Genomic DNA, 27,740 nt, shown 5'->3' with positions numbered 1-27,740 from the left:
TAGTGTAGAGTGTTGAACTCCTGTAATAACAGGCTAGTGTAGAGTGTTGAACTCCTGTAATAACAGGCTAGTGTAGAGTGTTGAACTAATGAACTCCTGTAATAACAGGCTAGTGTAGAGTGTTGAACGAATGGACTCCTGTAATAACAGGCTAGTGTAGAGTGTTGAACTAATGAACTCCTGTAATAACAGGCTAGTGTAGAGTGTTGAACTCCTGTAATAACAGGCTAGTGTTGAGTATTGAACTCCTGTAATAACAGGCTAGTGTTGAGTGTTGAACTACTGAACTCCTGTAATAACAGGCTAGTGTGGAGTGTTGAACTAATGAACTCCTGTAATAACAGGCTAGTGTAGAGTGTTGAACTAATGAACTCCTGTAATAACAGGCTAGTGTAGAGTGTTGAACTCCTGTAATAACAGGCTAGTGTTGAGTGTTGAACTACTGAACTCCTGTAATAACAGGCTAGTGTTGAGTGTTGAACTACTGAACTCCTGTAATAACAGGCTAGTGTTGAGTGTTGAACTACTGAACTCCTGTAATAACAGGCTAGTGTTGAGTGTTGAACTACTGAACTCCTGTAATAACAGGCTAGTGTAGAGTGTTGAACTAATGAACTCCTGTAATAACAGGCTAGTGTTGAGTGTTGAACTACTGAACTCCTGTAATAACAGTCTAGTGTAGAGTGTTGAGCTAATGAACTCCTGTAATAACAGGCTAGTGTTGAGTGTTGAACTCTTGTAATAACAGGCTAGTGTTGAGTGTTGAACTACTGAACTCCTGTAATAACAGGCTAGTGTGGAGTGTTGAACTCATGTAATAACAGGCTAGTGTTGAGTATTGAACTCCTGTAATAACAGGCTAGTGTAGAGTGTTGAACTAATGAACTCCTGTAATAACAGGCTAGTGTAGAGTGTTGAACTCCTGTAATAACAGGCTAGTGTTGAGTGTTGAACTCTTGTAATCACAGGCTAGTGTAGAGTGTTGAACTACTGAACTCCTGTAATAACAGGCTAGTGTAGAGTGTTGAACTAATGAACTCCTGTAATAACAGGCTAGTGTAGAGTGTTGAATTAATGAACTCCTGTAATAACAGGCTAGTGTTGAGTGTTGAACTCCTGGAATAACAGGCTAGTGTTGAGTGTTGAACTCCTGTAATAACAGGCTAGTGTAGAGTGTTGAATTAATGAACTCCTGTAATAACAGGCTAGTGTTGAACTAATGAACTCCTGTAATAACAGGCTAGTGTGGAGTGTTGAACTCATGTAATAACAGGCTAGTGTAGAGTGTTGAACTAATGAACTCCTGTAATAACAGGCTAGTGTAGAGTGTTGAACTAATGAACTCCTGTAATAACAGGCTAGTGTTGAGTGTTGAACTACTGAACTCCTGTAATAACAGGCTAGTGTTGAGTGTTGAACTACTGAACTCCTGTAATAACAGGCTAGTGTAGAGTGTTGAACTACTGAACTCCTGTAATAACAGGCTAGTGTTGAGTGTTGAACTACTGAACTCCTGTAATAACAGGCTAGTGTTGAGTGTTGAACTCTTGTAATAACAGGCTAGTGTTGAGTGTTGAACTACTGAACTCCTGTAATAACAGGCTAGTGTGGAGTGTTGAACTCATGTAATAACAGGCTAGTGTTGAGTATTGAACTCCTGTAATAACAGGCTAGTGTAGAGTGTTGAACTAATGAACTCCTGTAATAACAGGCTAGTGTAGAGTGTTGAACTCCTGTAATAACAGGCTAGTGTTGAGTGTTGAACTCTTGTAATCACAGGCTAGTGTAGAGTGTTGAACTACTGAACTCCTGTAATAACAGGCTAGTGTTGAGTGTTGAATTAATGAACTCCTGTAATAACAGGCTAGTGTTGAGTGTTGAACTCCTGGAATAACAGGCTAGTGTTGAGTGTTGAACTCCTGTAATAACAGGCTAGTGTAGAGTGTTGAATTAATGAACTCCTGTAATAACAGGCTAGTGTTGAACTAATGAACTCCTGTAATAACAGGCTAGTGTGGAGTGTTGAACTCATGTAATAACAGGCTAGTGTAGAGTGTTGAACTAATGAACTCCTGTAATAACAGGCTAGTGTAGAGTGTTGAACTAATGAACTCCTGTAATAACATGCTAGTGTTGAGTGTTGAACTCCTGTAATAACAGGCTAGTGTAGAGTGTTGAACTAATGAACTCCTGTAATAACATGCTAGTGTTGAGTGTTGAACTCCTGTAATAACAGGCTAGTGTAGAGTGTTGAACTAATGAACTCCTGTAATAACATGCTAGTGTTGAGTGTTGAACTCCTGTAATAACATGCTAGTGTTGAGTGTTGAACTCCTGTAATAACAGGCTAGTGTAGAGTGTTGAACTAATGAACTCCTGTAATAACATGCTAGTGTTGAGTGTTGAACTCCTGTAATAACAGGCTAGTGTTGAGTGTTGAACTCCTGTAATAACAGGCTAGTGTAGAGTGTTGAATTAATGAACTCCTGTAATAACAGGCTAGTGTTGAACTAATGAACTCCTGTAATAACAGGCTAGTGTGGAGTGTTGAACTCATGTAATAACAGGCTAGTGTAGAGTGTTGAACTAATGAACTCCTGTAATAACAGGCTAGTGTGGAGTGTTGATCTCCTGTAATAACAGGCTAGTGTGGAGTGTTGAACTCCTGTAATAACAGGCTAGTGTAGAGTGTTGAACTAATGAACTCCTGTAATAACAGGCTAGTGTGGAGTGTTGAACTCCTGTAATAACAGGCTAGTGTTGAGTGTTGAACTCCTGTAATAACAGGCTAGTGTGGAGTGCTTAGGTAGTGTTGAGGTAGTAGAGACTAAACTATTTAAATGCAGAGATATTAGCCTTAAAGTAACTTTTGACATGGCATCGTGTCTCTATAATTTGTATTATGTTTTATTTATTTTTACATTTGAGTAGTTTAACAGACACTCTTATCTAGAGCAACTTACAATTAGTGCATTCATTCAATCAACACAAAAGTCGTCACAACTGAGAATGTCAGACTTGCTGCTACGTGCAGATGAACACTCAAGTTTGTGTGTTTTTCTAACAGTTGAGCAAGGAACATTTCTTGTATGTGGAGAGTCTCGTCTCCAACACTCAAAGGTTGAGTGTGGTCGTTTTATACCAGGGTCTTGCTGAGTGAATGGGTTTATGTGGACCATTCAGCTTGAATACCTTCAGGCTTATTATGCACATGGATTTGCCTCAGTCCACCTCTTGTGTGTGAATTGTGTCCATTCAATATAGAGGCATCAGTAGTGTCATTGGTTTCATGCTGTCAATGTGATTAGTCCTTTAGAAGGGATGCAGGGTAAAGGTGTCAGAATGCTTCAGTTTGGCACCTAGCCGAACTCCCCTAACCCAACGAGTGTGCTCGCGTACTCTCTTAAAAGACCCCTTTGTCCATTTTGAGACCGCCGTAGCCAGTATACGCTTCCTCAAAATAGTCAGAATTAATCTAAGAAATCTGTCATTAATTCGTTTTTTTGCTGAAGAGATCTTTCATCATACCCCTTTCAGACATATGGATTGTGGCGCCTTGAAAGCACCTCGGCTACTCCATGTTTGTTGGTCTGAAAGGGTACAATACAGCGTTTTAAATGCCGCCACGAACCCTCTGGAGATAGTTTGGAAGAGCCACTGAACGGGCATTTAGCCTGTCTGCAAAGTAATAAGCGGGACTGTCGTCCATCACTAGGCGACCAGAACGATCAATCAAATGCCTGCCTGCCTGCTGCCTGTGCGCACACCACTCGCTCCTAAGAAAAGTACTTTGAAGTTTATTAAATATAATGACTTATCAATACATTCAGTAGAGAACCCTACCATAAAAAAAAAACAGCAGAAAAGCAACACATCAATCAGCAATGTTTATTGTTGTCAGGGAAACAATACCGAACATTCTATGCAGGAGCAGAATTCTGTCTGAAAAAAAGATACAGAGGCTTCTGATGCCTCACTTAAAAAAAAAAAAATGTCAACTGTCGCTATCGACGCGTTGCTGTAGCGGTGTCCTAATGCATGGAAATGGTATTGAGTCGCGCAATTTGACATCTAACTAAGATGTTTGGTGCAGTATTTTTCTATGAAAACAACATTTGCATGAAAACGAGTCATTTTGTATATGCATGTGCCCGAACAGCCCCCCCAAAAAACTCACAGAAGACCAAAACTAACAACAATTTCACAACATTTCATCATAATACTCTATATGCACAAACTCTAACGAACTGTTTCGGCTGGGAAGCATGCGGACGACTTAAGCCTATGATAGAGGGAGGACCAGGCAGCCCACGGGGACTGTGTTGGCCGACCCTGAGTTTAGCCTCATGGTTATTAATAGAGCTGAACTCCCAGGGCCCTCGCTGATTAACTGCAGATGTGGGGAGCTGGGAGAGGAGGCCAGTCAGAATGAGCGAGAGGAGGATCACACACTGATTTGAAAAGTGGATCACTTTCTTGCAGCAGGAAAGGTATTTTCTGTCTGTTGTGTTTCTCATGAGCACTCAAAGCCTTTATGAGAACACTTCCACTTCCTGCCTTCTGTAACTATGGCAAACTTCATCTATTGACCATTGTGTGAGTGACTACACCTCCATGTAAAGGAGACTATGTTTAGGGTGTTATTCTCTCATCTGAGGTAGGCTTACGTTTTGCTCTAATCCTTCCCAGTGATGAGCGTTATGATTGGGGATAGAGTATTAATGGACTATCAGAACTACAGGGGACCCAGAATTACACTTTAGGGTCAACTTGATCCCAGTGTGCTCTGCTTCTCATCTGGAGCTGACTAATCCCCATAGCTCCCTCTCCCTTCACCCATTTTCCATTTGTTTTGCCCCATATCTGTACGCCCATCTCCATTCTCCTCTCAGTGACACAGAATGGCTTTTCGGCAGGATGGATGTAGAGGCGCGATGGTTCTCTCTCTCTCTCTCTGTCTCTCTGTCTCTCTTTGTCTCTGTCTCTCTCTTTCTCTGTCTCTCTTTCTCTGTCTCTCTGTGTCTCTGTCTCTGTCTCTGTCTCTCTGTGTCTCTGTCTCTCTCTCTGTCTCTCTGTCTCTCTGTCTCTCGGTCTCTCTCTGTCTCTCTGTCTCTCTTTGTCTCTGTCTCTCTGTCTCTCTCTCTCTCTTTCTCTGTCTCTCTTTCTCTGTCTCTCTGTGTCTCTGTCTCTGTCTCTGTCTCTCTGTGTCTCTGTCTCTGTCTCTGTCTCTGTCTCTCTCTCTGTCTCTCTGTCTCTCTGTCTCTCGGTCTCTCGGTCTCTCGGTCTCTCGGTCTCTCGGTCTCTCGGTCTCTCGGTCTCTCGGTCTCTCGGTCTCTCGGTCTCTCGGTCTCTCGGTCTCTCGGTCTCTCGGTCTCTCTCGGTCTCTCGGTCTCTCTCTCTCTCTCTGTCTCTCTGTCTCTCTGTCTCTCTTTGTCTCTGTCTCTCTCTCTCTCTTTCTCTGTCTCTCTCTCTGTCTCTCTGTGTCTCTGTCTCTGTCTCTCTCTCTGTCTCTCTCTCTGTCTCTCTGTCTCTCTGTCTCTCTGTCTCTCGGTCTCTCGGTCTCTCGGTCTCTCGGTCTCTCTCTCTGTCTCTCTGTCTCTCTGTCTCTCTGTCTCTCTGTCTCTCTGTCTCTCTCTGTCTCTCTGTCTCTCTTTGTCTCTGTCTCTCTGTCTCTCTCTCTCTTTCTCTGTCTCTCTTTCTCTGTCTCTCTGTGTCTCTGTCTCTGTCTCTCTGTGTCTCTGTCTCTGTCTCTCTCTCTGTCTCTCTGTGTCTCTGTCTCTGTCTCTCTCTCTGTCTCTCTGTCTCTTGGTCTCTTGGTCTCTCGGTCTCTCTCTCTCTCTCTGTCTCTCTCTCTCTCTGTCTCTCTGTCTCTCTCTCTCTCTCTCTTTGTCTCTGTCTCTGTCTCTCTCTCTCTCTGTCTCTCTGTCTCTCTCTCTCTCTGTCTCTCTCTCTCTGTCTGTCTCTGTCTCTCTGTGTCTCTGTCTCTGTCTCTCCTCTCTCGGTAGAGAGAGGAAGCCTCTGTTTGTAATTTGTGGTCTTTATTGTTGTTGAAACATATCACTACCCTCTGATCCCATCTCAGATCTCAATATCCTAGCCGTTCCACTCTGTAAACGCAGGAATGAAAAATCTAGCTCTTTTGAGGATGAATTACCCCTGGCTGTTTCCCTCTCCAGCCTCCCCTCACCACCTATGACCCACAACCCTCTGTTATACCTCCTCCATACTAAAACCATCCTACTCACTTCCTGCTATTGGCCCATATCACATCTTCTCCTGTGAGCCAGTATCCGCTAGCAGACACATTAGGTCAATATCTCTGTACCAACATACTAATAGCACAGCGATGGGTCAGACAGGTATCATCAATTAAGCTCATTGCTTGTTACCTGAAACAATCCATTGCACTTGTTTTTAGACTCTCCCTGCTCCACAGTCAGTTAATTCTCGAAGTCAGGCGAGGAAACTCAATGAACCCTCATTGTCAGTAGGCAGGATACCATTGACCTGGGTTTATTCGACAAAAGCAGTGTCACAAAAAAAAAAAATCATTCCGACACGTGTAATGGAGACGGCAGATATAGGAGACATTTTCTAAAGATCAAATGATGGGAACTGTGTTTATTTTAAATAAATTATTAATGCCGAATAATTTTGAAGGTACGCGGGGCACGTGATGTCATAACCTAACTGTAAAGCTTCACTCCACATTTAATTCTAAATGCCTACTGCTTTCCAAATCAACGTTTCAACTATAAAATAATGTTTCTTTGCTGGACAAGGATTGTCCAGACTTTCAAGAATGCCTGAATAGCTTCGCCTTACTCTTCTGCTTGGCTGGCAAGTTTCACCCATACGATTATTTCAGATCTACAGGAGTGCGAGTTTCACCGTGGCGATATGTTGGCACATGGGAATTATTAGAATGTGGCAAATATGAGTCAATTATTGCTTTCTTTCTTTCCATGCTGGCTTTCGCGGGCTACCTGAGACATTAAACAGATAGGTGGGAGGGCATACAGGCTGTTGCCAATTTTATTAATGCGCAATATGCCTAAATGGGTGATGGAAACACTTAAACAACTTCAATTTTATTCAACACTGTACATCCAGGTGTTTTTATTCAACACTGTACGTCCAGGTGTTTTTATTCAACACTGTACGTCCAGGTGTTTTTATTCAACACTGTACGTCCAGGTGTTTTTTATTCAACACTGTACGTCCAGGTGTTTTTATTCAACACTGTACGTCCAGGTGTTTTTATTCAACACTGTACGTCCAGGTGTTTTTATTCAACACTGTACGTCCAGGTGTTTTTATTCAACACTGTACGTCCAGGTGTTTTTATTCAACACTGTACGTCCAGGTGTTTTTATTCAACACTGTACGTCCAGGTGTTTGTATTGACACAGGATAGTTCCGTGAAACGTACCGTAACAGGCAGTTGTCGCGTCTATTTTCTATGCAAACTTTCTAAATGTCGACAAAAATTCACTGGGCAAGTTCATGGAAACATAGCTAACGTCACCCTCCGTGTCAATTCCCCCTGCAAAGTCTTCTTTACTGAAAGAAAGTCTCTTCTAGAACGTTCTGATTCTGATTGAGAGATGATTTAATAATTTAGAGGAGGGCTTTATCAGAGCGAACTATACTGTGTGAATAAAACAACACAATCTGTCATTTAAGAAGTGGTAATAGAAATATGGCCGAGCTGAGGAGGGCGTCTTGCCGGTTCCTGCTAGACTTCGCTTTTTAATATGTTAATTATTACTTTATTTGCTCAGAAAGTCTTATGCTAAAAATTTTATTATATTCTACAGAGCCATTTATTTTATGATCGTATTCTTGTCTTTTATTTTTTTTATTTCACCTTTATTTAACCAGGTAAGCCAGTTGAGAACAAGTTCTCATTTACAACTGCGACCTGGCCAAGATAAAGCAAAGCAGTGCGATTTAAAAACAACAACAACACAGAGTTACATATGGGGTAAAACAAAACATAAAGTCAAAAATACAACAGAAAAAATATATATACAGTGTGTGCAAATGTAGTAAGTTATGGAGGTAAGGCAATAAAATAGGCCATGGTGCAAAATAGTTACAAACACTGGAATGATAGATGTGCAAGAGATGATGTGTAAATAGAGATACTGGGTGTTGCATTGAGATGGAACCTGAAAGTAAGCATTTGGTTGGACGGTGGTATACCAGGTGTATCTAATAAAGCTTCAAACTAGCTGTATGAACTAATGTCTGGGTTTAGTCCTGGGTTTGGTCCTGGGTTTGGTCCTGGGTTTGGTCCTGGGTTTGGTCCTGGGTTTGGTCCTGGGTTTGGTAAGCTCTGATGGCAGATATGGATCTGTGTTAGCAATAGACCAAACAAACCACAGCTCTGCTACTAGCTACATCGCTAAGGGCCCGCAGCCTCCTGGGGCCATGTCTAAACTTGACATTTCATGCAGCTTTAGTATTCTGATCATAAAAGATTCAGAACGCGTCATTGCGTCTACACCTACATTGAAATGTCTACCGTGTCCACAGTGTGTCCGGATTCCCTTTTCCTGCGCTATAGTCAAATGCCAGATGGTGGAATAGGCTAAACTGATGGCAGTAGCTAACTACTGTAGCTAACTAGCCAGCTAACCTCTGTAGCAAGCTAGCAGGCAACGCTAAAGGGATTGCAAACGGGTTAGCATAACTGTAACTGTTTTTCTAAATATTAGCTAGCTGGCTAGTATTTATGAGGCCAGCAAACACGTTCCTCACGTGCTAGGAATGTATTTCCTCCAACGCTATATTGAAAAGGTGCCTCTCAGTCCCAAAACACACCTTTTCTGGAGACTTGTGGGAGGAGTGCTGATGACTTGTGGGAGTAGTGCTGATGACTTGTGGGAGGAGTGCTGATGACTTGTGGGAGGAGTGCTGATGACTTGTGGGAGGAGTGCTGATGACTTGTGGGAGGAGTGCTGATGACTTGTGGGAGGAGTGCTGATGACTTGTGGGAGGAGTGCTGATGACTTGTGGGAGGAGTGCTGATGACATGTGGGAGGAGTGCTGATGACTTGTGGGAGGAGTGCTGATGACTTGTGGGAGGAGTGCTGATGACTTGTGGGAGGAGTGCTGATGACTTGTGGGAGGAGTGCTGATGACTTGTGGGAGGAGTGCTGATGACTTGTGGGAGGAGTGCTGATGACTTGTGGGAGGAGTGCTGATGACTTGTGGGAGGAGTGCTGATGACTTGTGGGAGGAGTGCTGATGACTTGTGGGAGGAGTGCTGATGACATCGCCCACTGCATGCACTTTCGGTAGCCTGATTGCTACCAGACTGAGGAGAAATCCACGCACAATGCATCCCTGACCACCTCCTGAAGTGGTCAGCCAGATCTGAACACAATGCATCCCTGACCACCTCCTGAAGTGGTCAGCCAGATCTGAACACAATGCATCCCTGACCACCTCCTGAAGTGGTCAGCCAGATCTGAACACAATGCATCCCTGACCACCTCCTGAAGTGGTCAGCCAGATCTGAACACAATGCATCCCTGACCACCTCCTGAAGTGGTCAGACAGATCTGAACACAATCAGACCACAAAGCGACGTTTGTTGCGTCTAACGTCGTCTTTTCAATGCGATCTTCGTATTCTGATAGCAGAAGTCGTCTCGTAAGTGTTCAAATGCAGACACGACCGTAGACAGGCTAGCCAGCACAGCACTCTCACTCTCTGACAAGCCCTTTTCCACAGCAATAACCTGAGGTTTACCGCTCACACAAATGAAACCGTGGCAGAGGCCAATCACCGTCACTATGTGATGTCTGTGGAAAGGTCGTTGGTGAAATGAAAGTTTGCCTCCATGCGAACAGACCAAGATGGTTTACCTACTAGCTTAGATCTAGTAGATTGGTGTTCTAGGCAGCTGTGGCTCATCACCTGTCTCTATATGAGGGGATGACAAGTCAGCCCACGCTCAGCTCTCTGTGGTTACTGCTAGTCTCTTATCTCCTGTCTTCTGTTCTGTGGGGGTGTAACCTAGTCTGTGACTCGCTAACCCCCCCCCCCCCCCATATCAGCCGTGGTTTAGTCTGATGCACTGAGAGCAGGTTGGAAGTGGAGCAGAATGGGGGAGACCATCGGAAGGGGGGGGGGGGATAAACCATCTGTATCCTCCACTACGGTCTTACCACACCACTCAGGCATCTGAGAGGAAACACTTCCACCTGTGAAGAGAAAGAGGGAGCCTTCAAAGTATTCATAACCCTTGACTTATTCCACGTTTTGTTGTTACAGCCTTAATTCTAAATGGATTAAATAGATCCCTTAACGATTTTCCCCTCTTCATGTAAAGATTACCTAATGCACTGACTGTTTTTAAATCAGAACTACGAAAAATATTTTGTACGGAGAACCTGGCAGTCGAATAGCCCCAATCAGCAGTTAGATGTGAGTTGTGTCCTCTCCAGTAACCTACACAGCTCTGCTGGTAAAACACCATTTTCTACAGCGCATTTGGTAACCATGACCCAGCAAATGTACGTTGGTTGTCCCTCAATTTAATATTGCGAAAGCCATTTAACAAACATCTGAATGCTGAAGGCGCCTGCAGATGTCGCCTACGAATGTTAGAACAGAGGGTAGGCCTACCTCTGGTCGGCGCCAGCAGCTGCGTCTCCCACACTGTGCTCACAGTTATCTGACTTGTAGATTCATTTAATACGTGGTCCTCTGTAGCTCAGCTGGTAGAGCACGGCGCTTGTAACGCCAAGGTAGTGGGTTCGATCCCCGGGACCACCCATACACAAAAAAATATATATGCACGCATGACTGTAAGTCGCTTTGGATAAAAGCGTCTGCTAAATGGCATATTAATATTATTATTATTATTATTATTATTATTATTATTATTATTATTATACATGCAGAAAGGTTTGATAGGCTGAAGAAGAGGGACGCATCAATTCAGTCTCAACAGATTAGAGGTATTTTCGGAACAAGGCAGGAAAACAATTATATGAGTAAAAAAAAACATTAGTGAACCGGTGATTCGCACCTTAGGTTTTCTTACCTATGCACGCTTCATCTGGATCGGTTTGGGCTCCCGCGGACCGACGCACTCGCATCTTAAGGATTTGAACCCGGGGACCGATGCCTATAGGTGAATCATTACATCCCTAGCATATAAACCTGTAGCTCAATTGGTAGAGCACGGCGCTTGTGACGCCAGGGTAGTGGGTTTCGATCCCCGGGACCACCCCATACGTAAAAATGTATGCGCACATGACTGTAAGTCGCTTTGGATAAAAGCGTCTGCTAAATGGCATATTATTATTATTATTATTATTATATTATACTACAGCACACCGTGATCTGAGTAGATTCCCCTTGCTTGGGGTGAGGGTTACAACCCCTTTACGGCGCCTCAGTCCTTTGTTGCTCTACAACCACCCTTCTAAAAGGCCGTCCATTCTCTCCCAGTAACAAAAAACCTGTTCTGTATATTCTAATGTTATTCTGTACTAGCCCTGAGTTTAATTCAGTGTTGTGAATACATTATCGTTATGAGGAATGAATTAGGCTTTGGCAGCACCCCGTGTGTGTGTGTGGTGGGGGGAGGGTTAAATCAGATTCTGTTTTAATGGTCACTTGAAATAATAAGCGTGTCCTCTCCGCCTCGCTTGAATCCATATTGATGCAGGCCCGTGTGATTATGCCTAATTCATGTGAACACAATGTGTTTGCACTTGAGTTGGATTAGAAGGCAGTAGCCTACAGGCCAAACTAGGAAGTGGTGACCCAGAAGGAGATTTCCTGGTATAACTGGTACTTTGCATAGCGTTGAGACCTCGTGGAAGGAAACCAAGACGTTCAAATGATATCTAGATTCTGTGGTTTAGCAGAAGTCCTCGTGGTCCTGTCAGCATCACACACTCCTTTACCAGGGGTCGCGTTAGAGTACAGAAATCTGTATTTTCAAAACGCACACCATCAACCAATCTGCGTTTTAACCCATTTCACCTTAGTTTTATATTGAAATTCAAGTGTTTTTTTCTTTTCTTCAATTGAGTGATCAGAGACGTGCAACTGTTTTCCGTCGCAGAAACATACATTAGTGCAACACATTCGGCAGAAAATAGCACTGTACTTCTGTGAAGCTGTTTGAAGCTATTTGTCTAGCAGCCACACAAGTAAGTTGAGCGTACAATGAAAATGCAAGGTATTTTTTTGCAAAAACGATGCATGGCCATCATATTTCTAATGTTAATCATAGAAAGAATGTAAGCAGCTGCATTTCCTAATGTTTTGTTTGAAGTTAATCTTGCATTTACCGGAGAAAAGTAGGCTAGACCGAGAAAAGTACCGGAGAACATCAGTCTTGAGCGCTGTCTGCCTTAGAGAATTCTCATCCGAGTGGAGAAGTGCAACTGAAGCACAACATTAGTCTGAAGCAGAAATGACAATAAGAACCATTTTAGGTCTTTTGTGTATTTATTTTTTCCCCCATGAAAAAACGCATAATTCTGTGTTCACGCCACCCCTGTTTACTCTCTTTCAGCCCCTCTGTCCATCTGTCCCTCCTCCTCCCTCTCTAGTCGAGGCTATATCTCTCCCTGCCGTAAAGCTACAGCCTATGTCTGGTAGTGTTTTGGCTGTGTTGTGGCTGCAGTCTCTCTAGGGAACATCGGTAATCTGTTCCAGCAGCATTTGTGGCCGACGAAATGAACCTGGCCAAGCCCTGCTGCTCTGAGACTGACGAGCCTGGCCAAGCCCTGCTGCTCTGAGACTGACGAGCCTGGCCAAGCCCTGCTGCTCTGAGACTGAGACTGACGAGCCTGGCCAAGCCCTGCTGCTCTGAGACTGAGACTGACGAGCCTGGCCAAGCCCTGCTGCTCTGAGACTGAGACTGACGAGCCTGGCCAAGCCCTGCTGCTCTGAGACTGACGAGCCTGGCCAAGCCCTGCTGCTCTGAGACTGACGAGCCTGGCCAAGCCCTGTGCTCTGAGACAGACGAGCCTGGCCAAGCCCTGCTGCTCTGAGACAGACGAGCCTGGCCAAGCCCTGCTGCTCTGAGACTGACCAGCCTGGCCAAGCCCTGCTGCTCTGAGACAGACGAGCCTGGCCAAGCCCTGCTGCTCTGAGACTGACCAGCCTGGCCAAGCCCTGCTGCTCTGAGACAGACGAGCCTGGCCAAGCCCTGCTGCTCTGAGACTGACGAGCCTGGCCAAGCCCTGCTGCTCTGAGACAGACGAGCCTGGCCAAGCCCCGCTGCTCTGAGACTGACCAGCCTGGCCAAGCCCTGCTGCTCTGAGACAGACGGGCCAAGCCCTGCTGCTCTGAGACTGACGAGCCTGGCCAAGCCCTGCTGCTCTGAGACAGACGAGCCTGGCCAAGCCCTGCTGCTCTGAGACTGACCAGCCTGGCCAAGCCCTGCTGCTCTGAGACTGAGACAGACGAGCCTCGGACACGTATTACACAGCTCTTATTGGCCCTTTGTGTTGGCGTACCAATCAGATCAGAGAGGTTGGTGGAGGAGGGTTAATTGGCTAGTTACCTACTGTACAGATCACACGGGATCACAGTCAACTCGTTGCCGATGTGAACTTTGTAAAATCATGAAAGTGGAGCTCTTAACACCTGTAAATGTAATGAATGCTTTGTCAGTGTAGAGACATACTAAAGGCCAGGGTTTCCCAAACCTGGTCCTGGGGCCCCCTCTCTGTGCAAGTTTTGTTTTTTTGCCCCAGCACTACACAGCTGACTCAAATAACCAACTCATCATCCAGCTTTGATTATTTGAATCAGCTGTGTAGTGCTAGGGCAAAAACCAAAAGGGGGGGACCTCAGGACCGTTGTTTGGGAAAGCCTTCTATAGGCTAGACACAGGGGTGTGGTGTCTGGTTAGTTATGTAAGAGGACTCTAGACCTGAGGGATCAGTCTGGCTTTACACCCACTGGGATCTGGACTGGGAAGAGATGGATCTAGGATAGAATAGAATAGGATGGGTGGTTAGGATTTGTCATTTATTTTGATGGGAAACTCTATACTGATATTCCCATTGCAGGAGTCTAGACGGAAATTAGGTGTGTGTGGGTTTCTGAGTGTCTAGAGATGCTCTAGATTGGCCTCTATGGGCCCTTATGGTAATTTGTGTAAAATAAATAACTTAATATTCAAGTTATTAGTTATGTGTTTGCATAATGACCAGCAGCATAATCACTCTCCTGGAGGAGAGGAGAGGAGAGGAGAGGAGAGGAGAGGAGAGGAGAGGAGAGGAGAGGAGAGGAGAGGAGAGGAGAGGAGAGGAGAGGAGAGGTGAAAATACTACAGAGACAAAACACACAATGACACATCATTGTCAGGACTTGGCCCGGCTGGAGAAACTCATAAAGATCTATTCATAGCACAGTAAAATAGCTGACCACTGAGGAGAGGGCTCCTGTCCAGACCACCGAGGATAGGGCACCTGTCAAGACCACTGAGAGGTTTGGCAGGTGCTGTGTATGGACTGTGGGAGGGTGGCACAGTGTGGTCTGGAAAAGGCTGCTCTAACATTATAGAATAGCAGTGGCATTGCATAGACTAGCTTTTCTTGGCATGGAATGTCATAAAGTTGTCTTCCCATGCCAATGATGCTGTGTCAGCAGAGTTCAGCTGAGGGGTGGTCTGCTCTTCAGCTGAGGGGTGGTCTGCTCTTCAGCTGAGGGGTGGTCTGCTCTTCAGCTGAGGGGTGAAACATACACTACCGTTCAAAAGTTTGGGGTCACTTAGAAATGTCCTTTTTTTCGAAAGAAAAGCAATTTTTTTGTCCATTAAAATAACATCAAATTGATCAGAAATACAGTGTAGACATTGTTAATGTTGTAAATGGCTATTGTAGCTGGAAACGGCTGATTTTCAATGGAATATCTACATAGGCGTACAGAGGCCCATTATCAGCAACCATCAGTCCTGTGTTCCAATGGCACGTTGTGTTTGCTAATCCAAGTTTATCATTTTAAAAGGCTAATTGATCATTAGAAAACCCTTTTACAATTACGTTAGCACAGCTGAAAACTGTTGTGCTGATTTAAAGAAGCAATAAAACTTATTGAGACTAGTTGAGTGCCTGGAGCTCAATTGGTAGAGCATGGCGCTTGTAAAGCCAGGGTAGTGGGTTCGATCCCCGGGACCACCCATACGTAAAAATGTATGCACACATGACTGTAAGTCGCTTTGGATAAAAGCTAAATGGCATATTATATTATATTATATTATATCAGCAATTGTGGGTTCGATTACAGGCTCAAAATGGCCAGAAACAAATAACTTTTTTCTGAAACTCGTCAGTCTATTCTTGTTCTGAGAAATGAAGGCTATTCCATGCGAGAAATTGCCAAGAAACTGAAGACCTCGTATAACGCTGTGTACTACTCCCGTCACAGAACAGCGCAAACTGGCTCTAACCAGAATAGAAAGAGGAGTGGGAGGCCCGGTGCACAACTGAGCAAGAGGACAAATACATTAGAGTGTCTAGTTTGAGAAACAGGCACCTCACAGGTCCTCAACTGGCAGCTTCATTAAATAGTACCCCCAAAACACCAGTCTCAACGTCAACAGTGAAGAGGTGACTCCGGGATGCTGACCTTCTAGGCAGAGTTGCAAAGAAAAAGCCATATCTCAGACTGGCCAATAAAAATAAAAGATGGGCAAAATAACACAGACACTGGACAGAGGAAGATTGGAAAAAAGTGTTATGAACAGACGAATCGAAGTTTGAGGTGTGAGACATTTGTGAGACGCAGACCAAATGAAAAGATGCTGGAGGAGTGCTTGATGCCATCTGTCAAGCATGGTGGAGGCAATGTGATGGTCTGGGGGTGCTTTGGTGGTGGTAAAGTGGGAGATTTGTACAGGGTAAAAGGGATCTTGAAGAAGGAAGGCTATCACTCCATTTTGCAACGCCATGCCATACCCTGTGGACGGCGCTTGATTAGAGCCAATTTCCTCCTACAACAGGACAATGACCCAAAGCACAGCTCCAAACTATGCAATAACTATTTAGGGAAGAAGCAGTCAGCTGGTATTCTGTCTATAATGGAGTGGCCAGCACAGTCACCGGATCTCAACCCTATTGAGCTGTTGTGGGAGTAGCTTGACTGTATGGTACGTAAGAAGTGCCCATCAAGCCAATCCAACTTGTGGGAGGTGCTTCAGGAAGCATGGGGTGAAATCTCTTCAGATTACCTCAACAAATTGACAACTAGAATGCCAAAGGTCTGCAAGGCTGTAATTGCTGCAAATGGAGGATTCTTTGACGAAAGCAAAGTTTGAAGGACACTATTATTTCAATTAAAAATCATTGTTTCTAATCTTGTCAATGACTACATGTCCTATTCATTTTGCTATATTTCCTATTCAAACTAATTTCATGTATATTTTCATGGAAAACAAGGACATTTCTAAGTGACCCCAAACTTTTGAACGGTAGTGTAATTGTCTGTTTTTTATTCTGCTACCCAATCTCAAATCAAAGCCCTAATCCTACAGTGTCTCTTAACAACATCTGTGTGTGTGTGTTTCAGAGAGAATTAGACACCACCGCCACCCAGCTAGCCAACAGACAGGATGAGAGCGAACAGTCCAGGAAGAAACTCATCGACCAGAGCCGCGACTTCAAGAAGAACACACCAGAGGTGACGCGCGCACACACACACACGCACGCACGCACGCACGCACACACACACATTTTAAATGCTCTATTTGAATCCATAAATCACATTTACAGTTTTAGAAGGATTTAAACGTATGAAAGGTCACGGATATCTGGACACTTATGGATATAGAACGTATCACCTTCTCCATACAGCTAGGCTGACCTTAACAGCTGACACAGAGCAGTACCATCTTCCCCAGAGGAGGACTGGGAAATATAGACATGCAAAGTTCCCAAAATAGTGCTTCCTTTTTACCCCCCACTCTGGATTGAATGACCTGTTCTTTATCTGTGGTTAAATGTGTTATGTGACATTCCTGCTGAGTGGAATCGTGAGGGAATTCTGTCTGTCTTGTTTCTCCCGGCGATGCCCCTGGGTATTGTGTGTTTCCAAGGCAACTTAATTGTTCAAACACAGAGATCGCATAAAGCCCTGAGTTGATTATCCCTTTTATACCATGGCTTTAATTTAACACATTTGCTGCTTGAAATGTGTTCATTTGCAGGTAGAAATGTGTTCAACATCCACTGAATTAGCTAGCAAGTTTACTGGATAGCGACAATAGTTGCCATGGTAACCAAACAAACAGACTTGCTAGTTTAGCTAACCAAACCATTAGTTCTATTATGAAAATTGAATTCAACAATGCCAATAATGTTTCGACTTCTGCTTTCAAAAGCAGATCAAACATTGAACATGTAAGAATGAGTTATAGCCATCGAATTCTACTGTGTGTTCAGTGGCAATTTTAGCATGTAAATCTTGGTGGGGCAAAAAAAAAAAAATACATGTGGGATGCATGCCAGCAAAGCCACTAAACAATACATGAATTACATTATAATGGTGACAGACGGTGCCCACAAACTGTAATGGCCTTCATAAAGCTGTCTCAACAGCAGAGTCCCAACAGCAGTCCCAACACCTTACCACTGCTACACCTGGCTATCAGCGGAGCCTTGTCTGGCAGCGGAACAGTTCATTCAGCCTCATTTACTGCCTTTAAAAAAAACATAGCTGATATGGCTGACTTGCTTAAACAAATGTGGTTTCTACTAACAATTGAGATGTACAAACTATGGCATAAGGGGATGACAAGCAGAAAAGAGGCAATCCGTAATTTTGATTAAGACATTAACGAGCGAGCTAGGACTGACGTAGTCAATATAACTATTTGTTCAGCACTTTTGAAATGTACAGCAACAGAATTCAGAACATGGGCCGTTCTTAGTGTTCTCCCTGTACACCAAGTCAGAACCGTAGGATAAATAAAGGGGGCATATAAGCAGACAATGAAAGCTCTTACAATATTTGATGATTACCTTTCTCTAAATAAAACAGGCTATAGGCTACATGTGCACCACCAAGTCAGAACAGTAGGCAAAATTAAGAGGGGAAAATAGACCAAATTATTAGGGCGAGGCACATGGGCTACTAACAGCTTACTACACAAAATACACTTAGTATTACTTTCTTAGCTACAATATACATATCTCCCTGGCAATATTACATAATTTATGCAGCAGCATACAAGACATTGTTGGACTCACCTTGTTGTGCTCACTTGAACAGGAAGGTGGTGCGACGGTCCTTCGTGGGCTAAGTTTGTCATCAAATTTGTCTGGCATTCTCTGGATTTATGGTGCTTTCAAGACAACTGGGAACTCTGACAAAAACAAGGTTGGATCATGACGTCAGTGATCTTCAGGTCGTAGCTCTAGAAAGAGTCCCGAGTTCCGGATTTACAATTCCGAGTTGGATGACCGTTCAGAACGTATTTTCCCAGTCGGAGCCCGTTCTTTCACCCCCCGAGTTCCCAGTTGTCTTGAACTCACTGAAGTCAAGTTTTCGCAGTTCCGAGTTAACAGTTGTTTTGAGCATGGCACAAATCATGCTTCGTTGACAGCATGGCCAATGTTGAATGTTTATCATTTTAAATTTGGAAAAGGGACCCTTAATCCCAGATTTGGGACCACACAGCCACTCCACTGAATAGCAGGCTAGTGATTGCTTTGCAATGCTTGCAGATAGCCACTGATTCCTTCCAAACCACTCATTGTTGAATTTGCTATTTCCAACTTGTTGTGGAATGTTTATGGCCGATGAGCACCGATACGTTTTATCTATAATTTCGATTCATTATTTATCTTCTTATGACAAGGATTAAAAAGGATTTGCCAGTAGGATTGTCGACTTGATTCATGATGATGACTGCTAGCTAAGATTTTGACATGATCAGTCCAATCAAAGCTACTGTAGATATAACGTGATTTGACATCATTTTATCTGTGTCCAATGACCTTGAGCATTCTTGGATGGGCACTTCTAATGTAACTCTATGGCAGCACCCAAGGGGCTTTAATTTTTTAGCTCTACCCTTAGATTTGGCGGTGAAGTAGTGTCCCCATGAGTGACAGAACACTGAGCCAATCACGGAGCAACTAGAGAACATTACCAACACCTACGCTCCGTATTTTCCACTGGCTGCCCCACCACCACAGAAAGCACTGAGCTAGGCTGAAACACCTGCATTTTGGAGCTGCCTTACAAACACGGTCTTTTTTTCTTTTCTTGAGTATGTGGCTTTATTAACTCAATGTTGTTGTTTTTTTACATTGTTTGCAAACGGTAGATGGCGCCGGAGAAGATGGCTGCCGTTTTACAGCCCTCTAACCAATTGTACTATTATGTGTGTTTTTTCGAGTTATTTGTAATTTATTCTGTACATAATGTTTCTGCCATCGTCTCTTATAACCAAAAAGAGCTTCTGGATATCAGGACAGCGATTACTCACCTCGTATTGGACGAAGATTTGTTATTCAACGAGTCGGACGCGAAGGATATCATACAGACACCCGACAAGGCCCAAATGCCCGTCATTCGCATGAGAAAGAGACGGAGATATCGTGGACGTAGGTCGGGGTGCCTTGTAAGGATCCGACGGCGAGCGAGTAAACTGCCTCTTCCATCAATCCTACTAGCCAATGTTCAATCATTTGAAAATAAATTAGATTACCTAATATTACGGTTATCCTACCAACGGGACATTAAACACTGTAATATCTTATGTTTCACCGAGTCGTGGCTGAACGACGACATGGACAACATACTGCTGACGGGATATACGCTACATCGGCAGGATAGAATGGCTGACTCCGGTAAGACAAGGGGTGGCGGTCTGTGTATATTTGTAAACAACAGCTAGTGCACAAAATCAAATACTAAGGAAGTCTCGAGGTTTTGCTCGACTGAGGTAGAGTATCTTATGATAAGCTGTAGACCACACTATTTACCAAGAGAGTTTTCATCTATATTTTTCATAGCTGTCTATTTACCACCACAAATCAATGCTGGCAGTAAGATTGAACTCAATGAGCTGTATAAGACCATAACTAAACAGGAAAACGCTCATCCAGAGGCAGCGCTCCTAGTGGCCGGGGACTTTAATGCAGGGAAACTTAAATCCGTTCTACCTAATTTCTACCAGCATGTTAAATGTGCAACCAGAGGAAAAAAAACTCTAGACCACCTTTACTCCACACAGAGAGACACGTACAAAGCTCTCCCTCACCCTCCATTTGGCAAATCTGACCATAACTCTATCCTCCTGATTCCAGCTTATAAGCAAAAACTAAAGCAGGAAGCACCAGTGACTCAGTTAATAAAAAAGTGGTCAGATGACGCAGATGCTAAGCTACAGGACTGTTTTGCTAGCACAGACTGGAACATGTTCCGGGATTCTTCAGATAGCATTGAGGAGTACACCACATCAGTCACTGGCTTCATCAATAAGTGCATCGATGACGTCATCCCCACAGTGACCGTATGTACATACCCCAACCAGAAGCCATGGATTACAGGCAACATCCGCACTGAGCTAAAGGGTAGAGCTGCCGCTTTCAAGGAGCGGGACTCTAACCCGGACGCTTATAAGAAATCCCGCTATGCCCTCAGACGAACCATCAAACGGGCAAAGAGTCAATACAGGACTAAGATTGAATCGTACTACACCGGCTCTGACGCTCGTCGGATGTGGCAGGGCTTGAAAACTATTACAGACTACAAAGGGAAGCACAGCCGCGAGCTGCCCAGTGACACAAGCCTACCAGACGAGCTAAACCACTTCTATGCTCGCTTTGAGGCAAGCAACACTGAAGCATGCATGAGAGCACCAGCTGTTCCGGATGACTATGTGATCACGCTCTCCGTAGCCGATGTGAGTAAGACTTTTAAGCAGGTCAACATTCACAAGGCCACAGGGCCAGACGGATTACCAGGATGTGTACTCCGAGCATGTGCTGACCAACTGGCAAGTGTCTTCACTGATATTTTCAACATGTCCCTGACCATAGTCCCCGTGCCCAAGGACTCTAAGATAACCTGCCTAAATGACTACTGACCCGTAGCACTGACGTCTGTAGCCATGAAGTGCTTTGAAAGGCTGGTCATGGCTCACATCAACACCATTATCCCAGAAACCCTAGACCCACTCCAATTTGCATACCGCCACAACAGATCCACAGATGAAGCAATCTCTATTGCACTCCACACTGCCCTTTCCCACCTGGACAAGAGGAACACCTATGTGAGAATGCTATTCATTGACTACAGCTCAGCGTTCAACACCATAGTACCCTCAAAGCTCATCACTAAGCTAAGGATCCTGGGACTAAACACCTCCCTCTGCAACTTGATCCTGGACTTCCTGACGGGCTGCCCCCAGGTGGTAAGGGTAGGTAACAACATATCTGCCACGCTGATCCTCAACATGGGGGCCCCTCAGGGGTGCGTGCTCAGTCCCCTCCTGTACTCCCTGTTCACCCATGACTGCATGGCCAGGCACGACTCCAACACCATCATTGAGAGCATCCTGACTGGTTGCATCACCGCCTGGTACGGCAACTGCTCGGCCTCCGACCGCAAGGCACTACAGAGGGTAGTGCGTACGGCCCAGTACATCACTGGGGCCAAGCTTCCTGCCATCCAGGACCTCTATACCAGGTGGTGTCAGAGGAAGGCCCTCAAAATTGTCAAAGACTCCAGCCACCCTAGTCATAGACTGTTCTCTCTGCTACCGCACGGCAAGCGGTACCGGAGCGCCAAGTCTTGGTCCAAAAGGCATCTTAACAGCTTCTACCCCCAAGCCATGAGACTCCTGAACAGCTAATCATGGCTACCCGGACTACTTGCAGTGCCCCCCCACCCCCACCCCATCTTTTTATGCTGCTGCTACTCTGTTAATTATTTATGCATAGTCACTTTAACTCTACCCACATGTACATATTACCTCAACTAGCCGGTGACCCCGCACATTGACTCTGCACCGGTACCCCCCTGTATATAGCCTCCCTATTGTTATTTTATTTTACTTCTGCTCTTTTTTTATAAAAAAAATAAATGCATTGTTGGTTAAGGGCTGTACAGTGGGGGAAAAAAGTATTTAGTCAGCCACCAATTGTGCAAGTTCTCCCACTTAAAAAGATGAGAGAGGCCTGTAATTTTCATCATAGGTACACGTCAACTATGACAGACAAATGAGGAAAAAAAATCCAGAAAATCACATTGTAGGATTTTTAATGAATTTATTTGCAAATTATGGTGGAAAATAAGTATTTGGTCAATAACAAAAGTTTCTGAATACCTTGTTATATACCCTTTGTTGGCAATGACACAGGTCAAACGTTTTCTGTAAGTCTTCACAAGGTTTTCACACACTGTTGCTGGTATTTTGGCCCATTCCTCCATGCAGATCTCCTCTAGAGCAGTGATGTTTTGGTGCTGTCGCTGGGCAACACAGACTTTCAACTCCCTCCAAAGATTTTCTATGGGGTTGAGATCTGGAGACTGGCTAGGCCACTCCAGGACCTTGAAATGCTTCTTACGAAGCAACTCCTTCGTTGCCCGGGTGGTGTGTTTGGGATCATTGTCATGCTGAAAGACCCAGCCACGTTTCATCTTCAATGCACAGTGGTCCTCTGTAGCTCAATTGGTAGAGCATGGCGCTTGTAACGCCAGAGTAGTGGGTTCGATCCCCGGGACCACCCATACGTAAAAATGTATGCACACATGACTGTAAGTCGCTTTGGATAAAAGCGTCTGCTAAATAGCATATTAAATGCCCTTGCTGATGGAAGGAGGTTTTCACTCAAAATCTCACGATACATGGCCCCATTCATTCTTTCCTTTACACGGATAAGTCGTCCTGGTCCCTTTGCAGAAAAACAGCCCCAAAGCATGATGTTTCCACCCCCATGCTTCACAGTAGGTATGGTGTTAGCTCCTGAGTGGCGCAGTGGTCTAAGGCACTGCTTTGCAGTGCTAACTGTGCCACTAGAGATCCTGGTTCGAATCCAGGCTCTGTCGCAGCCGGCCGCGACCGGGAGACTCATGGGTGGCGCACAATTGGCCCAGCGTCGTCCAGGGTAGGGGAGGGAATGGCCGGCAGGGATGTAGCTCAGTTGATAGAGCATGGTGTTTGCAACGCCAGGGTTGTGGGTTTGATTCCCACGGGGGGCCAGTATAAAAAAATAAAATAAAAAAAATGTATTCACTAACTGTAAGTCGCTCTGGATAAGAGCGTCTGCTAAATGACTAAAATGTAAATGTAAAAATGTGTTCTTTGGATGCAACTCAGCATTCTTTGTCCTCCAAACACGACGAGTTGAGTTTTTACCAAAAAGTTATATTTTGGTTTCATCTGACCATATGACATTCTCCCAATCCTCTTCTGGATCCTCCAAATGCACTTTAGCAAACTTCAGACGAGCCTGGACATGTACTGGCTTAAGCAGGGGGACACGTCTGGCACTGCAGGATTTGAGTCCCTGGTGGCGTAGTGTGTTACTGATGGTAGGCTTTGTTACTTTGGTCCCAGTTCTCTGCAGGTCATTCACTTGGTCCCCCCGTGTGGTTCTGGGATTTTTGCTCACCGTTCTTGTGATCATTTTGACCCCACGGGGTGAGATCTTGCGTGGAGCCCCAGATCGAGGGAGATTATCAGTGGTCTTGTATGTCTTCCATTTCCTAATAATTGCTCCCACAGTTGATTTATTCAAACCAAGCTGCTTACCTATTGCAGATTCAGTCTTCCCAGCCTGGTGCAGGTCTACAATTTTGTTTCTGGTTTCCTTTGACAGCTCTTTGGTCTTGGCCATAGTGGAGTTTGGAGTGTGACTGTTTGAGGTTGTGGACAGGTGTCTTTTATACTGATAACAAGTTCAAACAGGTGCCATTAATACAGGTAACGAGTGGAGGACAGAGGAGCCTCTTAAAGAAGAAGTTACAGGTCTGTGAGAGCCAGAAATCTTGCTTGTTTGTAGGTGACCAAATACTTATTTTCCACCATAATTTGCAAATAAATTCATTAAAAATCCTACAATGTCATTTTCTGGAAAAAAAATTCTCAATTTGTCTGTCATAGTTGACGTGTACCTATGATGAAAATTACAGGCCTCTCTCATCTTTTTAAGTGGGAGAACTTGCACAATTGGTGGCTGACTAAATACTTTTTTCCCCCACTGTAAGTAAGCATTTCACTGTAATGTCTACACCTGTTGTATTCGGCGCATGTGGCAAATAAATTTGGATTTGATTTGTGGGAAAAAGAGATCATGTTTGTATGCTGCTTTATTAACTCAATGTTTTTTTTGTTTTGTTTTTTTTACATTGTTTGCAAACTGATATGTGAAACGTATTAATGCCAAAATAACATGCAAAACAGGCATTGTTTTTTACATTGTAGAATAGTGAAGACATCAAAACTATGAAATAATAATTAATAATAACACATGGAATCATGTAGTAACCAAAAGTGTTTAACAAATCCTAACATATTTTGTATCTGAGATTCTTCAAATAGCCACCCTTTGCCTTGATGACAGGTTTGCACGCTCTTGGCATTCTCTCAACCAGCTTCATGAGGTAGTCATGGGGAATGCATTTCAATTAACAGGTGTGCCTTCTTAAAAGTACATTTGTGGAATTTCTTACCTTCTTATTGCGTTTGAGTCAATCAGTTGTGTTGTGACAAGGAAGGGGGGGTATACAGAACATAGCCCTATTTGGTAAAAGGCGAAGTCCATATTTTGGCCAGAACCGCTCAAATAAGCAGAGAGAAACGACAGTCCATCTGTTACAGATACAGGTATCCTGTGTTTTTGTGTGTTTCTCTCCTTCTGCCCTAATCACAGGTGTCCTGTATGTTCCTGATTGGTGGTCGTTGAGGTGTCTGCTGATTGGACCAATCAGTGAACATTCCTGTGAATAGCACCACCTGTTACTCGTTTGTTCAATCACACAGCCCATTGTATAAAAACCAGTCTTGTGTTTGTTGAGAGAGAGAGAGACTTTTTCCATATGTGAGTATGGACACGGTGGTGTCCTGTGTGTTGTGTACTCACTAAGTTGTTGGTTACCCTATTGGTAACTTTATTAGAATCTATTTCTTTACCTGAGTGTGGATACTGTTGTATCCTGTGTGGTGTGTACTTATATAATTGCTGATTACCCTGTTTGGTAGCTTTGTGTGTTTCTGGGAAAAGGGGAGTTTAAGCTAGTTGCCCTTGGGCGTACATTACCCGTAGGAAGAACTCTGTCTATAAACACTAGTGAGACCTGAGCGGACCACCCACTGTATTTTTGTATGGTAGCAGTAGCCTAGCGGTTCTTGAGGCAGGCAAGATCAGTTTAGGGGGTTTTACACTATTGTTTCATTTCTTGGGTCCTGCTCAGCCCTTTTTCCCAAACCCTTACCGTGTGTTCAGAAATAAACACTTTGTGTTTGACGGTAGTTCATGGTTGTTGTGTCATTTTTGGTTCTCACTGTTCCCTGCCACACTTATAATTTACATGAATTTATGTTACGGGTCTCATGTCCATCCACCCTAGATGTTTAGAGCCACGGGGTTCGTAACATAAAGTGGGGGCTCGTCTGGGATCCTATCTATCCCATGATACTCATGTAAATTAGTCAGTGTCTGGTTCAGTGTTGAGCTTGGCAGCTGTAACTACCTGTTTTTTTTTGTGTGTTCAGTAGTCGACGGCTCGTGTTGCTAGTAGAATGGCTACTTTTGAGTTGGAGGCATTTTTGGAAAACCCTACGTGGGGGGTTTTTGAGAATTGCCGTAGAGTGGATCTACAGGCTTTGGCTGACCACTTTTCTGTACCCATACCGAGGGGTTTAGTGAAAGCAGAAGTTAGGGAAGTAGTGCTAGCGATATTGTTAAACGAGCGAGTGCTTGAGTTACCGCCGCCTGAGTCTGCTGCTCCTGTAGGGGATGTGGTTGCTGTTCCTGTAAGCCCATCAGTGTCTGAGGACGAGGCTAAGGCTCCAGCCACATTGCCCCGTTATGACCCACTCTCCCCACTGACTGACAGTGATGCCAGGATCGATGTCCGCTCGACACGGCTCCAAATGGAGGCGGAAGAGCGGGCACAAATCAGGCAAGACAAGCTGGAGATGCGTAAGCTAGAGGCAGAACAGGAGACGCGTAAGCTAGAGGCAGAACTGGAGACGCGTAAGATGGAAATGGAGATGCGTAAGATGGAACTGGAGGTGCGTAAAATGGAACTAGAGGCAGAAACAGCGAGGTTAGTCTCTGCTAATACTATGCCTGCTAGTGAGCCATCCTCACCAGCTGTGTCGGCTGCTACGTTTGATATTAGTAGGCAGATCACCTTGGTACCTGTGTTCAGGGAGTCAGAGGTTGATGCCTATTCCAGTGTTTTTGAACGTATAGCGGTAGCATTGAAATGGCCCGACGAGGTATGGTGCCTATTACTTCAGTGTAAGCTAACAGGTAAAGCCCAAGAGGTTCTGGCAGCGCTACCTCTTGAAGACAGTTTGAATTATGAAGTGGTCAAAGCTACTGTTCTTCGTGCCTATGAGCTTGTTCCTGAGGCATATCGACAAAGATTTAGGTCTCATAAAAAGTCTCCTACTCAGACTTATGTGGAGTTTGCTAGAGACAAAGGAAATCTGTTTGACAAATGGCACAGTGCTAGTAAGGTAACTGATTTTAACTCTCTACGGGAGTTAATCTTGTTAGAAGAGTTTAAAAATTGCTTACCCGAACGCATTGTAGTTTATCTGAACGAACAGAAAGTATCCTCACTGTCGGAAGCGTCTGTATTGGCAGACGAGTTTGTGTTGACGCATAAGAGCGTGTTTTCGGCTCGTACGGAGAGCAGGGCTGCGGAGTTGCTAACTTTTAGTCCTAGTCGACCAGCAGTACATCCAGCGCGCCCAAAAGATGTGCGTCACTGTTTCTATTGTCATAAGGTGGGACATATGGTTAATGATTGCTTTTTGCTTAAACGCAAACCGGGGATGCCTCAGCACACCAGGCCACCAACGGGTGTTGGGCTGATTCGTACGGTTGTAAGGCCGGAATCAAGACAGAAGCCTCATAGTGAATGTGGTTTGAAAGTCCCTGTCCCAGATCACAGTTATGAACCGTTCATTTTTGAGGGGTTTGTTTCTATATCGGATGATGAAGCGTCTCAGCGTCCAGTTAGAATCCTCAGAGATACTGGTGCGGCGCAGTCGTTCATACTAGCTGATGTGTTGCCCTTGTCTAATAATACATATTGTGGTTCCAGTGTGTTAGTACAAGGAATTGAAATGGGTTTCGTCCCAGTGCCATTGCACTTTGTGAACGTACACTCTGAGTTAGTCAGTGGATTGTTCAGAGTTGGGGTACGTCCAATGTTGCCAGTAAAAGGGGTGACATTTATAATGGGCAACGATATTGCCGGAGGAAAGGTGATACCCGTATTGGAGGTAATGGATAAAAGTGACCAGTCTCTCTCCGAGGAGCTGGCACAGGGTTATCCAGATGTGTTCCCCGCTTGTGCTGTCACACGTGCTCAAGCACGACAAGTGGGTGAAGTGGTAGATTTGTCAGACACGATTCTATTCAGAGAGTGTGACCCAGAGGATAGTTCGGGTGCTACCTCTGGTAAGCTGGTGCAGTCTGACCAACAGCCCAGAGAAAGGAAGAAGGATGTGGAACTTGTTGCTGAGGCAATACAGTTACCAGTTACTCGTGAGCAGC

The 27,740-nt window shown here is 44.5% G+C and overlaps 1 protein-coding gene across 1 annotated transcript in view; it reads left to right on the top strand.

The window, feature by feature from the left end:
* Positions 1 to 27,740, top strand: part of LOC311106254 (homeobox protein cut-like 1) — a 121,423-nt gene that overhangs the window by 15,674 nt on the left and 78,009 nt on the right. Inside the window, exon 2 of the mRNA XM_084148548.1 lies at positions 16,558 to 16,668. Coding sequence (XP_084004674.1) covers positions 16,558 to 16,668 — 111 coding nt within the window. The remainder of the gene's footprint in view (positions 1 to 16,557; positions 16,669 to 27,740) is intronic.

Source organism: Coregonus lavaretus, assembly GCF_964263955.1.
Source record: "Coregonus lavaretus genome assembly, chromosome: 30".
Taxonomy (NCBI): domain Eukaryota; kingdom Metazoa; phylum Chordata; class Actinopteri; order Salmoniformes; family Salmonidae; genus Coregonus; species Coregonus lavaretus.
The sequence above is the reverse complement of the archived record's forward strand: the minus strand, read 5'-3'. Positions and strand labels throughout refer to the sequence as shown.